Below are 12,396 nucleotides of genomic sequence, written 5' to 3' on the forward strand. Positions count from 1 at the left end.
CAAATTACAAACGCCGAACGAACCACAAAAAGTAAATGATGTGTTTTTAAACTTCCGCCGAAAAGTGAAAAACATTTGTTATTCTTTTCTCACTATGCAGTCGCACGCCAGATGTAGCGAGTTCAGTTGTTTTGATTTTTGAACCTAAAACCGTGCGATTGCCATAAAGTACACGAAAGAGTATGACATCCAAGAGATGGGATTTCCCATCTATCCCCGCCCCTTCGTAAGGCACGTGCCCATCGAAATCCTTGAAGCGATGTCCAAATTTGACTTAATAGACCAACCAGCAGGAACGTGTCTTTTCTTTGTAAAATCCACGACTAAGCTATCCGGGAAACCAAGGTGAGCAAGTTCCCTCCTAAAATAACACAAACCATTTAACGAAATAACGAGCCGAGGGGCTTTTTCTTCCCTTTGACATAATTGTTTATTGTTTTAGTACAGTAACAGTAAGTGTTATTATTTTTAGTTTTTGTGGTAATAAATTATTATTACCTGAAACTTAATTTACTGAGAATTTCTTTAGTAAACCTTGTCTTCAGCTATTTAATTTAAAAATCATGCCACTCATTTGGAATAATAATGAGAATAATGTTTAAAACAATTTTATCTTTAACTGTACAACCAACTTGAATGCCGGTTTAAAAACTTCCATTTTATGTTGCAGAATTTACGCAGATGGAACGCAAATGAGTTTCCTGGTTTGACATCTTGATAACTGAATTATTGTTAGATATTGATTTGGATAAATCGTAATCAACTATATCTATCATCTATCTATATTAACTGAATAAGTCTCTCAATCCTTCAAATCTCTCTTAACACCTATTAATTGTTTTCGTTTGCTTCCCTTCGTAAAAGCGGAGAGAGCAATCTGCTTCTACAAATAGGTTTTTGAAGGGTCGCGCCATAAAAAATGTTGGATGAGCTTGAAATGTTGGCCACTAGGTAGTTGGTTTTGTTTACTTGGTTCTGTCGTCTGTGTTCTTGCATGGTTTCTGTTTTTAAAAATTGTTATTCTTATCTGTTTCTAGGAATATGGAAACAAATAGTTAGGGATTTGAAATGTGTTTGTGAATTTGAATAAAAGTGTTGGGATTGAAAGATAGGTGCTTAGGATCACAAAGACAAACCAACTGCCAGAACTTGTTTGCTGCAGGTTGGTTCAAAAGTTGCAGTTTCCTATGATACTAATTTGTAGTCTATACTGTTTGCATGGTTTGGTGCTATGGTTAGGTCTTTAATTATTTTTGTGCAGTTCCAAAATAGTGTATGGTTTAATATCTGTTCTGTTTTACCAAAAAAATTTAACAGTTTTCCATTGCACATTGAAACCATCGTAAAGGTTTTGTTTGTGAAATTCTAACATTTAAGAGAAATTGTGGTTAGTGATGAGTAGAATATTCTTAATTGTAGGCTATTCACATCAATCTGTGATGGTAAGAAAGATTTACAATAGTATTGAAATGAAAATCATGGGTGTTTGATAATCTTTGCTTTAGTAAATGGTGGCCCTGAAAAGGGCCGATTGGTAAGTCGAGGAGAATTAGGTCGCTTAGGCACGTTCACCACGAATACGGCGGGCAAGCTGGATGTCTTTTGGCATGATGGTGACTCGCTTGGCGTGGATGGCGCACAAGTTGGTGTCTTCGAAAAGACCCACCAAGTAAGCCTCGCTGGCCTCCTGCAGGGCCATGACGGCCGAGCTCTGGAAACGCAAGTCGGTCTTGAAATCCTGGGCGATTTCTCTGACCAAGCGCTGGAATGGCAACTTGCGGATCAGAAGCTCGGTCGACTTTTGGTAGCGACGGATCTCACGAAGGGCGACGGTGCCGGGACGGTAACGATGGGGTTTCTTGACTCCTCCAGTGGCCGGCGCACTCTTGCGAGCTGCTTTGGTGGCCAACTGTTTGCGGGGCGCCTTGCCACCGGTAGATTTGCGAGCGGTCTGCTTAGTACGGGCCATTTCGAACAACTGATAAAATTTTCGAATAATCGAACAGAAAAGCGGTTGGTATATGTAGGGAGTCGACGGACGTTGAGGAACTAAGTAAGGTTTACGGCTAGGGATTGGTTAGTTCAAAAAATGGGAGGGAAAAAATTTATAACGGAATTTCTCTTTGTTAGTGAGATGGCTTGACAAAGGTTCAACCAATGGGCGTTCCGTTCGAGGGGTCTGGAGGGGTATATAAACTTTGTACTTTCAGATAAGCTTAATCATTCATTCAGTATTCAAATCTCTGAAACTCATTCGAAAATGACTGGTCGCGGCAAAGGAGGAAAAGGACTCGGCAAGGGAGGCGCCAAACGTCATCGCAAAGTTTTGCGTGACAACATCCAGGGAATCACCAAGCCGGCCATCCGTCGTCTTGCCCGCCGTGGTGGTGTCAAGCGAATCTCCGGTCTCATCTACGAGGAGACCCGTGGTGTGTTGAAGGTGTTCCTTGAGAACGTGATTCGTGACGCCGTCACCTACACTGAACACGCCAAGAGGAAGACGGTGACGGCCATGGACGTCGTCTACGCATTAAAACGCCAGGGCCGCACTCTGTACGGTTTTGGCGGTTAAATCTGATCTTGATTTTCAAACTCTGATCTTTCAATCCAATCGGCCCTTTTCAGGGCCACCAATTACTTAAAGAAAAAGATTTCTTATCCACTTTTTAAACCATATTCTTGTCGACTTTATGCTAGCTACAAGAACAAAATCCTTGAATTTTGAATTGCATCCTGCATCATTCTTTTATTTCATCTTTGAAAGATTTGAAATAGCAATGCGTCATAAAAGATCTTGTGAACTAAAACTGTGTAACAACACATTTTTATTTTTAACTTTCATATTTAACAAAAATGTTAACGGAGATCAATTTCAATATCAATCATTTTCTTTTTTCAATATGTAGATATCACGCATTGAACCGGATCTGCCAAACTTAAAATTCAGCAGAAAGATAAGAGAAAAGCTCTTGTTCGCACTAATCAACAAAATGGGTTGAGTTTAGAACTCGATTAGGCAATAAATGTCAAAAGTAGTTAAGATATTTTCCTTTCTTGAAAATTTGGTGGCCCTGAAAAGGGCCGTTTGGTTTGTAGAGACAACAAGAGGAACACTCTACTTGGTGCTGGTGTACTTGGTGACTGCTTTGGTGCCTTCAGACACGGCGTGCTTGGCCAACTCACCGGGCAAGAGCAGACGGACGGCCGTCTGGATTTCCCGGCTAGTGATGGTCGACCGCTTGTTGTAATGGGCAAGACGGGACGATTCTCCAGCGATGCGCTCGAAAATGTCGTTGACGAAGCTGTTCATGATGGTCATGGCTTTGGAGGAGATGCCAGTGTCGGGGTGGACCTGCTTCAACACTTTGTAGATGTAAATGGCGTAGCTCTCCTTCCTCTTGCGTTTCTTCTTCTTGTCTCCTTTGGCAATGTTCTTCTGGGCCTTGCCGGCCTTCTTCGCAGCTTTTCCACTAACTTTAGGGGGCATTCTTGAACTTGGAAATCTGAGAAAGTAAAGTCCGTTTATCCGAATTTCTTGTTTATACTGATATCGGCTCCCCTTCACTACTTGATGGTAGCCAAAACTCTCGTCTCCAGAGACTTGCGTGTATCACGTAGGTGTTCACTCAGGGGCGGAGCTATGGAAAAGGGAAAGAATTTCGGGGTATGTGAAGATTTACTATTGGCTACCAAAATTGTGTTCCGAATCCAACTTCAAGTCCCTATATAAACGTCGATTTTTCAAATTGTAGTCATCACTCGTTCCTTGATTATAGGAGCCGCGTTTACTTACTCTACATCTAAACATGTCTGGCCGTGGCAAAGGAGGCAAAGTAAAGGGAAAGTCAAAAACCCGTTCCAGCAGGGCCGGACTTCAATTCCCCGTCGGTCGTATCCATCGAATGCTCCGCAAGGGATCGTACGCAGAGCGCGTCGGTGCCGGTGCCCCCGTCTACTTGGCTGCCGTCATGGAGTACTTGGCCGCTGAGGTCCTCGAGTTGGCCGGTAACGCCGCCCGTGACAACAAGAAGACCCGCATCATCCCTCGTCACTTGCAATTGGCCATCCGCAACGACGAAGAGTTGAACAAACTTCTCTCCGGTGTCACCATCGCTCAGGGTGGTGTTTTGCCCAACATTCAGGCCGTTCTCTTGCCCAAGAAGACCGACAAACCCGCCAAGGCTTAAACTTCTCCCGTCTTTTAATAAACGGCCCTTTTCAGGGCCACCAATTCAATTTGGAAAAAAGGAATTTGCTAAGTGCTTTATTTCGAAGTTAGTTTATTTCGCACTTTATTTTAATCTAGTTGTGGAAATGATAACGTGCATGTTGTCTGATTCGCAAGGGGGTACGCTTGAATTGTTTTTGCTTCAACCTAATTCTTGGTATATGAAATGAATGGTATATGGCAGTTCTCCTACAAACAAAAGTTGTTAATTAATTACTTCAATTTTTTAAAACATTTCTCTTTTGAACTTACCACTGCCCGATAACTTTCTCCTGATGTCACGAAATGGGACAATAAGTTATGTGGCGAGGATCTACGTTGATTTTGTACACTTTATTAGCGAGTTATTGAACGTCACATGCCTTTTTTAAATAAATGAACACCAATCACAAATAGCTCTTCGAGGTTTGCTGTCATTTAAGTTCGTCCCCATTTAAAAATTTAAAAAGTAATTAGGTGAATAAACTCCGTTTGATGTCGCTAAAATCGCATTGTGTTGTTATCATGTCGAAAGTTCGTGCTGCTTTCTTTTTCTGTTTTCCCCTTTGTTTTTGGAATAAATTCAACACCATATTAAATGTAAGTGTTCTTAACTGATTCTAGTACCTGCCTAGTTTATTTTCATACCAACATCTTATTTCTATTTGAATTCCAGATTGTGAGCTTTCAACAATGTCAGGTTTTCTCACCATGCTGCAACTAATGACTGAACTGTTTTCCATCTATCTGATCAATCCTTCTGATCCTTCTACTGTGAAAATCATCTTTACTTATCAGATGTTTGAATGAGATACAGAAATGATTTACAGAAACAGGTAAACATACAGACTTTTCTTATTAACTAAACACAGTTTCACTTGAACTATGTAAGACTTTGAATTAGGTGCCTTCAGCAGTGTGGAGTTAAATTGCTGTTTTTCTTGATCACTTGAAGCCACTTGACACTAAAAGAGGTAAACATTTGTCGCTGCTTTCTTCCAAAAGCATTTAAAAGAATTTCATTATTTTGATGTGTATAGAAATATGCCGATGGCTACACAAATAGCATCCACATATTCTTCTTTATTAATCTGCAGCCCTAATAGGATATGTGAGCAGGAGAGCACCTCCCTGGAGTTACCCTAGCCCTGTAATGGTAAGGTTTTACTATCCGATCACACAATAGTAGTTCTGGCTTTTTAAAAAGTGATACTTTATTTGCTTTGCCAATTCCAATTGTTGTCAGCTTCTAGAATTTTCTCCATCTCTTTGTTTGTGCCTTAGTTACTCTCATTTCTTTTTTTGTTTGTTTTGCCCTTGGTTTTCCAAACGCGCTTCTACAGTTACAGATTAACCGGAAATCTCCTCCCCATTACAAGGGTAAAAGAAACGATCGACATCGAAATGATCCTTCTCTGCAATTAAAAATCTTTTTTACATTAAGTTCCCGAACTTATGCCCAAATTTGACCGTTTTTTCATTCGAGTAAGTTATAAACTAGATTTGCTTAAAAATGTTGTATGTGTGAAAATCACAACCTCCAAATCTCAGAGAAATTTAATATTGTTGTTGATCAAACTTTGTTTTCTCTGCGCGTAGAAAAAGTTAGCAGTGACTTAACCGTCCACAAATCCACTCCATTTCTAAAAACCTTGGAATTTGATTTTTAATGAATAGATCAGATTGCGTAGCATTTAGTTGATTCCCGCACTACTAGAAACTTTTGAAAAGTCGTAGTAGACACGTTAAAGTGTTGCAGCTCCCACAATCGAATAATCCAACGAAGATCGCCATAAGGCCTTGCCACCTTGATATATTTTACCACCATTCGTTTTCCCTGTGCATTTTGAATTTGTCAATTTGTCAAGGTGATTTTAAAACTGTGCCATTCCCCGGTGACTACGAAGTGCATGCTTTCGGCGAAATAAAAGTCTTGACACTGATGTTACTCATGGTTGACTGATTGTAACTTAATGTTGTTTTGTTTTTTTGTTTTCCAGGATCAAGGATTGACGCCGATTATCACCTTCAGATCTGCAGATTGAAGCTGTTTGTGGTGCGTTGCTTGATTCTTGGTGACGACGGGATGATCGTAATTTGGTGAGTAGATGAGGCGTAAGTCTTGAGCTCTTTTGTTTTGATACCTCTGTTGCTTGTTATATCAATCGTGTGTCGACGAGTTAGAGCGCGAACGTTAGTTTTCAACTTTCTTCTTTACTATTTCTTATTTTTAATGCTAGATTGCTATAACATGGTCTTTGGTCATTTCCCAGTCAGTTTCAGTTACTTTATACATCTCTAAATACTTTATTGGCAATTACTATAAAGACATTTGGGGTGATAACTGATGATAGTTACAGTTCCAGCGACAAAGCTCACTTGTTAAATTTTCGATTAATATCCATTTGATTTACTTCCGGTTTTTAAATTAGTTAAAAGTTCTGTAAATATTCATTTGACGCTCAAAAGAACCTGGTTTTCGTGATCCTCGTCCAATTTGGGGTTGATTTATTCACGTATTAGTAAAAAATATCGGAAAATCGTTTAATTTGTATTTCGTTTAAAATCACACCTAATCGACCGCAAATCTCATGGAGATCACGAATATTTGGTTTAATTTGACGACAGCTCAATGGTTAAAGCGCTTTCGCTTTCTTCCGGGTTTTTTCCGGAAATTTTTCTTAAAACTAGCAAGTGAGCTTTGTTCTGTTTACAGCAGTTCTCAATATTGCAAGCGTGCAACTAACTTTAGATTCAAAATTCATTACTAGATGTCGCCAGTATCGCCCATGTTGTTCTGACATCGTGAAATCAGGCGAAAAGGGCGAAATAAATTATAGCTAATTTATACTTATATTCCTGTGATTTCAATTACCAAATTGAACTTCGTATCATATGTAGGTTTACCTTGACCTAATTTCCTTATTTTTATACTGTACCAACTTATTTCTTCAAATTCCAGATGCAAACTGTCAGTTATTCCAACAAGTTGACTTAGCGCGCTCAGTCGATTTCCATCCATTAGGCCCATCATGCTGTCAAAAGCCTAATAAAACTCATGTTTGAAGTACACATAAATCGACATTTATTGGAATACAAATGTGCCGAGATAAGGTATTTACCTATAACTGCTTCCAGACCATTACAGATTTTTATATAACATGGGTATTCTTGCTAATAAACCATAGGATCTTTTCTGAATCTCGCCTTTTTTGGTGGCGTACCCTGCAACAGCATGTTTATTGTTATGGCTGATTTTACTTCTGATTAGAAGGCAACTCTACAAACTCAAAGCGAAGGCGGCAAACTAAGAGATAGGTAGTGTTTTATTTCTCTAGGTAAATTTTTAAATAACGAAGATAATTTCCTTGTCCCATTCCCACTTAGAGTTTCAGAGACATGAAGAGTGAAGTGACCTGCCATGTATGTACCAGATCTCCTTTATGAAAGTCAAATGCCTTATTAAATTCATCACCCATATGATAAAGGTAAGCATCAATACCACCTATCACTACTGCAATACTTCATGACACTTTCTTTAGCATCAGGAAATTTATCTCAACATGTGAAGTAATGCTGTCGGTTGCTGTGAATTCCATTTTTACGGTTTTTTCATCATAAACATTTCAGTGTGCTTCTTAGAAAAGGTAAAGATTTGATATGCTTTTATTGCTTTATTCATTTTTATATTTTCATTAATGTACAACATTTTTTTTTTTTTACAGAGCACGCAGTTTCTTTATGGAATCGTGTGGTCCTGGCACGGAGATTCTTGAGCCAACGCTGACCTTTGTCCATGACGGAAGAGGGACTTCCACCAACGTTCTTCTCCATCCTTATCTTCGCGACCCTCATCTAGCTTCAATAACAAAACTAAACACAATTTGTTTTACTTCACTGCGACTTGGCGAGTTTCTGGACCACTTCAGTGATCGCTTCCGCCCGCTGTTACACACCTGCAGTCACTCACCACGTAATTATGCCCAGGTACCCAACAATTGACTTATTTTCGTAGGTTATCTACTAATAGTCTAGTTGCGTTAAACTCTGTCTGTGTATAAATAGTTACCAAAATCAGTTCCTTCTTACGCGCAAACGAAGTTTTACTTGGACGTCTCTTTTTTCTAACGATAGACGGCTTTTTTGCAGCTGTCAAAACAGTCAGTTCCAGTTACTTTGCACTTAGTTATCTCTTTAAACATTTTTTTGTTCTGTTTACAGTTCTCAAAATTGCAAACTTGATTTTACTTTATAAAATTGCATCTTTAAATCTTTTAGCTAAAAAACCCGATTGTAGTACTCTAATCCAATTTTTTTATCTGATTTAGAATGCGCCAACAAAATACTTCTGGCAATGGAAATGGACAATCGCGACCGACACCGAGAAGACTCGTCATCAACGTGGATCATCGTATTGTTGGTATTATTTCGTTTGTGTTAGTGTTAGTTAACCCGTTGGCTGCCACGCCTTTGTTCTCCCCTAGCTCCTTAGCACGGGCCGCGCTGTTCGGTCTCGTGGTTTACATACCGCGGGGTCGGACAGTCGCACCAGCCCCAGATTCGCCGAAAGGCCCCGTTAGGCAGTGCACCATAGGGAGTTTCCCCTTTTCGATACGGTGATGGATTCTAGAGGCGTGCATTCCATCTTCTCCTGTCACCGTGTCAGCCCAGACTTGTCAGCAATGGCAAGTCCCACTTTGGTCATGGATCCTTCAGACGTGGCGCGTAGAGTAGTAGAAGGACAACCTACGGGTTGTATGGCGTGGCAGCCAACGTGTTAACTTAAGTGTGTGTATGTATGTATGTAACTGTAAAATGTGGTGGAATTGTGGGTGGAGGTGGGACAATAAAGTTTCTTTTAAAGATTTTTTTTGCTGTGTATTGACACTTGTAACAAAATAATGTTTAGCAGTTGATTCAATATATTTCATACAACTTTAAACTTTTACATTTATACATAAGTTTTGACAAGTGACTGATCATTTCGAGACTAACTGCTTTGAAGAACCAATTCCTTTGTTACACCAACCTAAGTTAAAAATAGAGCTATTAAATTCAAACATTTAGAGTTAACACTAACCAGTACGTCTTTTTCATAACTTACCCTGAAAATGAAGTTCGTCCAAGCACCAGAATATGTCCGAATACAAAGCGGATTGGAGCAACAGAAACGACTCCAACACATGAAATAGTCGCAATGTCAAAAGGCTTGAAGGTGTTTTAGGAGATGTCGCAGAAGATGGTTACCATTAAAACATTTATTTTCTCATTTAAGATCAACAACTATTCCCAGTTACTATAGTAACTATTAAGATATGACCGACAAACACAAATAAATAAATCAGACATTTCGGCTCTGGTATTTAAGAGCCTCCCTGTAGTAAACTGGAGAAGCGAAGGTTGTGATGTAACATTCAGGTGCCTTGGTGGTGTAGTAACTCGGGGCAGTGGAATACTTCGCAGCTTCGGTGCAGTAGGTCGGAGCAGCCTAAGTAGTAGCTCGGGTGCCTTGGTTGTGTAGTACTTGGAAGCGTCGGTTTGGGAGCGAGCCTCGGTATGGTAGCTGAGGGCAACGTGGGTTGTAGTTCAACTTGCGGCCTCGTCGATGTATTACTTGGGGGCCTTGGTGTATTGGCTAGGTGTAGCTAGGTGCAGCGTAAGTTGTAGTGTAGTAAACTGGAGACTCAGTGTAGTACTTCGGTCCCACGAAGAACGAAGGAACAGCCGCTGTGTAGTAATTCGGGGCAGAGTAGTACTTGGGCGCTTCAGTGTAGTATTTGACCACGTGGTGGTGTAATAAACTGGAGCCTCGATGTAGTAGCTGGGAACGGAGTAGTTCTTAGAGCCTCGGTCTAATGGGCTTGGGCAGCATACTTGGTGGTGTAGTACTCCGCTGCCTTGGTGGTGTAGTACTCCGCTGCCTTTGTGGTGTAGTACTCCGCTGCCTTGGTGGTGTAGTACTCCTCTGCCTTGGTGGTGTAGTATCAGTGTGTATCATCAGTTCGTATAACATGGACATAAAAAAAAAAGTTGTTTTAGCCGACCTTGCAAGCAAATCCTTTTCAGGATTTCGGTCATAATACTCCATTCTTTTTTGATGACAGCAGAAGGTAAGTGTTTTACGTAAATGTCTAGAAAGCACATAATCAACTCTAGACATTTGTTCACACACCGTTGGGTTCAGGGGCGAATGAAATGGGGCCTGCATCCGAACCGCAATCGGATTCATTGTCAGAGATACTGCAAGTCGCAGAATTAAGAGTATGCAAGTAGTGTTTACATAGGTCTAATACCTAAAAAAGGAAGAAAAAAATGGGAGGTTTCCTTTAAGAAATTTAAAAATATTTATGTGACATTCAATAAAAACACCTTTGAATTTCCAAAATCTCTCTTTGCAATCATTTCAAGGAAGGAGATGGTAAGATTTGGACTGGCTTTTGGAATATGCAACTTGATTATATTCAAGGGATGAAGGGCACCAGAGACTCCAAAATTTCCTTTAAACTCTTTTTCAACATACCTATGACAAGATCACCAATTTTCAATTAGCAATGTATGTTTTATTTCAAAGTATATCATAATATACTTCTCAAGAAATGCTTCAGCTTCTTCTTGTAATTTCAACTTCATCAAAATGTAAGTGTAGGGTTCAGCAAACAAAGGCTCAAAGGTTTTCTTTGAAAACAGCAGTTGGAATGACTCCTTAATAACATGGAGCATCTCATCATCACCAGTATCCATATTCTGGTAGTCCAAAATGGTCTTGTATCCCATAAGTATAGCTGATGAAGCAGCTTTAGCAGTTTCACAATAACTGGTTTCAATTGATAATTCCCTGGCTACAAAAAAACAGTAAAAATTCAGAAATTATTAAGAAAATCAAATGCAGAAGAAAAAGCAAGTATTAATAAATAAATACCAGTAAAATTGCAAGCTTCTTGGTAAGCTTTATCATACATTTCCTTGCTTAAAAGTAGAACTGTGTGAAATAGAAGCAACTCACTGTGATGAACTTTTAGCGGCTTGAGGAATACTTTTTAACATTCCGACAACAAGGGCAAGAAAAAAGCACAATCTTTCTGTAGAAAATTTACAAATATTTTCCACAAAAATTGTTTTCCAACTTGCTGATTTTCAATCTGTCAGTGATCACTAATTAGTTAAGGAAATCTATGCAAATTCCATGCATATTTATTATAACCTACCAAGTATCTCAAGATTTTAAAGCTCATGTCATAAATGCACTGTTGTTCACAATTATGTTGTAGCGAGGAAAACAATTGTGATGGTATGTGCATTGGTTCCTGTTATATTTCTACTAGATAAAACCATGATTGTGTTTAAGGAATACCTTTAAAAGTGTAAAAGTTATTACCTGCTTCTGGATTGAAGTCAGTAAGTTTAAAATCATCATTTTCAAATCTTGCGAGAAGGTCGTACTACAAAAAAAAGGTTGGGAAGACATCACATTTACGGTTACATTGCCAATGTGCATAATTTTAACAGTTAAGAATACGTACCACTCTTCGCTTTGCCACTACTCATTTGATTCAATTTTCAAAAAATCTAGACCGAAAAGGGGAAAACCATGAAGCAGATTGTGTGACATGTGATATTGTGATTTTGTGCTGTTCGATCTGCTGTTGCACAAAGAGCAGACAGATTTCAATAGGTCTTGAAGAACATCATAGGGATAAATCCGGCAATGTTACATTTTTCCTTTAATCTTCTGCGGCGGCCATCGCCGCAGGAAAGTTCGCTATCCCGGGTACGGCAAGCGACCCGGTAACCTCTGAGGTTCTGGCAGTGCTGGCTAATCACCAGAACCAGGCACAAACTCCGCAGCCATCGGCCTCGACGAGCCAGTTGCATTTCATTGTAAGTTTATCTTACTAAATACATATTTTTTTTTCTTTCTTTTTCTTAGTTCTGATGGAGGATAATTTGAAGCAACCACTAAGTCCAGACTATGATAAAATCATCAATGAGTATCTAGCGGATGGGTCAAGTGAGGGTGAGGGTGATGAAGAGGAAGCTAAAAAGGATGAGCCTCAAGAGGAAACAACAGCGGCAAATGAAAAGCAAGAAAAGGATGATACTGCCGGCACAAGCAATCGTGCAGAGACTACGCAGCCATCGGCCTCGACGAGCCAGGCAAAGGTAGTAAAGGCACCTAGAAGGCAGCCGGC

The 12,396-nt window shown here is 39.7% G+C and overlaps 6 protein-coding genes and 2 long non-coding RNA genes across 12 annotated transcripts in view; 4 read left to right on the forward strand and 4 right to left on the reverse strand.

Moving 5' to 3' along the window:
* LOC124337404 overlaps nucleotides 1-8,105 on the forward strand; it is a 62,457-nt gene extending 54,352 nt beyond the window's left edge. Inside the window, exons 1-6 of one of the 2 annotated variants that reach the window (XR_006917329.1) lie at nucleotides 6,999-7,104; nucleotides 7,170-7,321; nucleotides 7,396-7,525; nucleotides 7,595-7,695; nucleotides 7,750-7,854; nucleotides 7,933-8,105. This is a non-coding gene — a long non-coding RNA (uncharacterized LOC124337404). Of the gene's footprint in view, nucleotides 1-6,998; nucleotides 7,105-7,169; nucleotides 7,322-7,395; nucleotides 7,526-7,594; nucleotides 7,696-7,749; nucleotides 7,855-7,932 lie in introns of those variants that run through there. The other variant, XR_006917330.1, reaches the window with a different exon arrangement.
* The window catches only part of LOC124337283 (histone H4-like), a 64,022-nt gene that overhangs the window by 45,287 nt on the left and 6,339 nt on the right, over nucleotides 1-12,396 (reverse strand). The gene's annotated exons all lie outside the window — the stretch shown is intronic.
* On the reverse strand, nucleotides 1,455-1,972 carry LOC124337328 (histone H3). Its single transcript, XM_046791436.1, has one exon. It carries the CDS (start codon nucleotides 1,967-1,969, stop codon nucleotides 1,559-1,561), a length of 411 nt encoding a protein of 136 aa, XP_046647392.1. The 5' UTR covers nucleotides 1,970-1,972; the 3' UTR covers nucleotides 1,455-1,558.
* On the forward strand, nucleotides 2,246-2,572 carry LOC124337335 (histone H4). Its single transcript, XM_046791443.1, has one exon. It carries the CDS (start codon nucleotides 2,261-2,263, stop codon nucleotides 2,570-2,572), a length of 312 nt encoding a protein of 103 aa, XP_046647399.1. The 5' UTR covers nucleotides 2,246-2,260.
* LOC124337264 (histone H2B.3) lies at nucleotides 3,060-3,487 on the reverse strand. Its single transcript, XM_046791370.1, has one exon. The coding sequence runs from the start codon at nucleotides 3,485-3,487 to the stop codon at nucleotides 3,116-3,118; it is 372 nt and encodes a 123-aa protein (XP_046647326.1). The 3' UTR covers nucleotides 3,060-3,115.
* LOC124337242 (histone H2A) lies at nucleotides 3,787-4,222 on the forward strand. The gene has a single exon (XM_046791347.1). The coding sequence runs from the start codon at nucleotides 3,807-3,809 to the stop codon at nucleotides 4,185-4,187; it is 381 nt and encodes a 126-aa protein (XP_046647303.1). The 5' UTR covers nucleotides 3,787-3,806; the 3' UTR covers nucleotides 4,188-4,222.
* Nucleotides 5,139-6,766, forward strand: LOC124337448. Its single transcript, XR_006917376.1, has 3 exons — nucleotides 5,139-5,181; nucleotides 5,248-5,363; nucleotides 6,208-6,766. It is a non-coding gene; the product is annotated as an uncharacterized LOC124337448 (long non-coding RNA).
* On the reverse strand, nucleotides 9,413-11,908 carry LOC124337179. Of its 4 annotated transcripts, XR_006917201.1 has the most exons (8): nucleotides 11,728-11,908; nucleotides 11,583-11,646; nucleotides 11,413-11,525; nucleotides 11,127-11,346; nucleotides 10,794-11,046; nucleotides 10,577-10,727; nucleotides 10,252-10,500; nucleotides 9,416-10,176 (listed from the first exon to the last, which is right to left on the reverse strand). XR_006917201.1 is itself a non-coding variant. In XM_046791271.1 (7 exons), the coding sequence occupies exons 4-7, from the start codon at nucleotides 11,164-11,166 to the stop codon at nucleotides 10,372-10,374; spliced, it is 573 nt and encodes a 190-aa protein (XP_046647227.1). In that variant the 5' UTR covers nucleotides 11,167-11,346; nucleotides 11,413-11,522; nucleotides 11,583-11,646; nucleotides 11,728-11,908; the 3' UTR covers nucleotides 9,413-10,371. The 4 variants fall into 4 exon arrangements, 3 of the variants coding, with proteins under 3 accessions (XP_046647227.1, XP_046647226.1, XP_046647228.1); XM_046791271.1 differs by having other exon boundaries at nucleotides 9,413-10,500; nucleotides 11,413-11,522; XM_046791270.1 differs by having other exon boundaries at nucleotides 9,413-10,500.

This window comes from Daphnia pulicaria, chromosome 4, assembly GCF_021234035.1.
Source record: "Daphnia pulicaria isolate SC F1-1A chromosome 4, SC_F0-13Bv2, whole genome shotgun sequence".
Taxonomy (NCBI): Eukaryota; Metazoa; Arthropoda; class Branchiopoda; order Diplostraca; family Daphniidae; genus Daphnia; species Daphnia pulicaria.

Bases quoted from the DNA above. Each gene is read 5' to 3' on its own strand.
- LOC124337328 (XM_046791436.1), bottom strand. From the start codon at position 1,969: ATGGCCCGTACTAAGCAGACCGCTCGCAAATCTACCGGTGGCAAGGCG.
- LOC124337335 (XM_046791443.1), top strand. From the start codon at position 2,261: ATGACTGGTCGCGGCAAAGGAGGAAAAGGACTCGGCAAGGGAGGCGCC.
- LOC124337264 (XM_046791370.1), bottom strand. From the start codon at position 3,487: ATGCCCCCTAAAGTTAGTGGAAAAGCTGCGAAGAAGGCCGGCAAGGCC.
- LOC124337242 (XM_046791347.1), top strand. From the start codon at position 3,807: ATGTCTGGCCGTGGCAAAGGAGGCAAAGTAAAGGGAAAGTCAAAAACC.
- LOC124337179 (XM_046791271.1), bottom strand. From the start codon at position 11,166: ATGTATGATAAAGCTTACCAAGAAGCTTGCAATTTTACTG. The intron at 11,047-11,126 runs GTATTTATTTAT...GTTTTTTTGTAG, and splicing joins AGAAGCTTGCAATTTTACTG to CCAGGGAATTATCAATTGAA. The intron at 10,501-10,576 runs GTGTTTTTATTG...TTCCTTTTTTAG, and splicing joins GAGATTTTGGAAATTCAAAG to GTATTAGACCTATGTAAACA.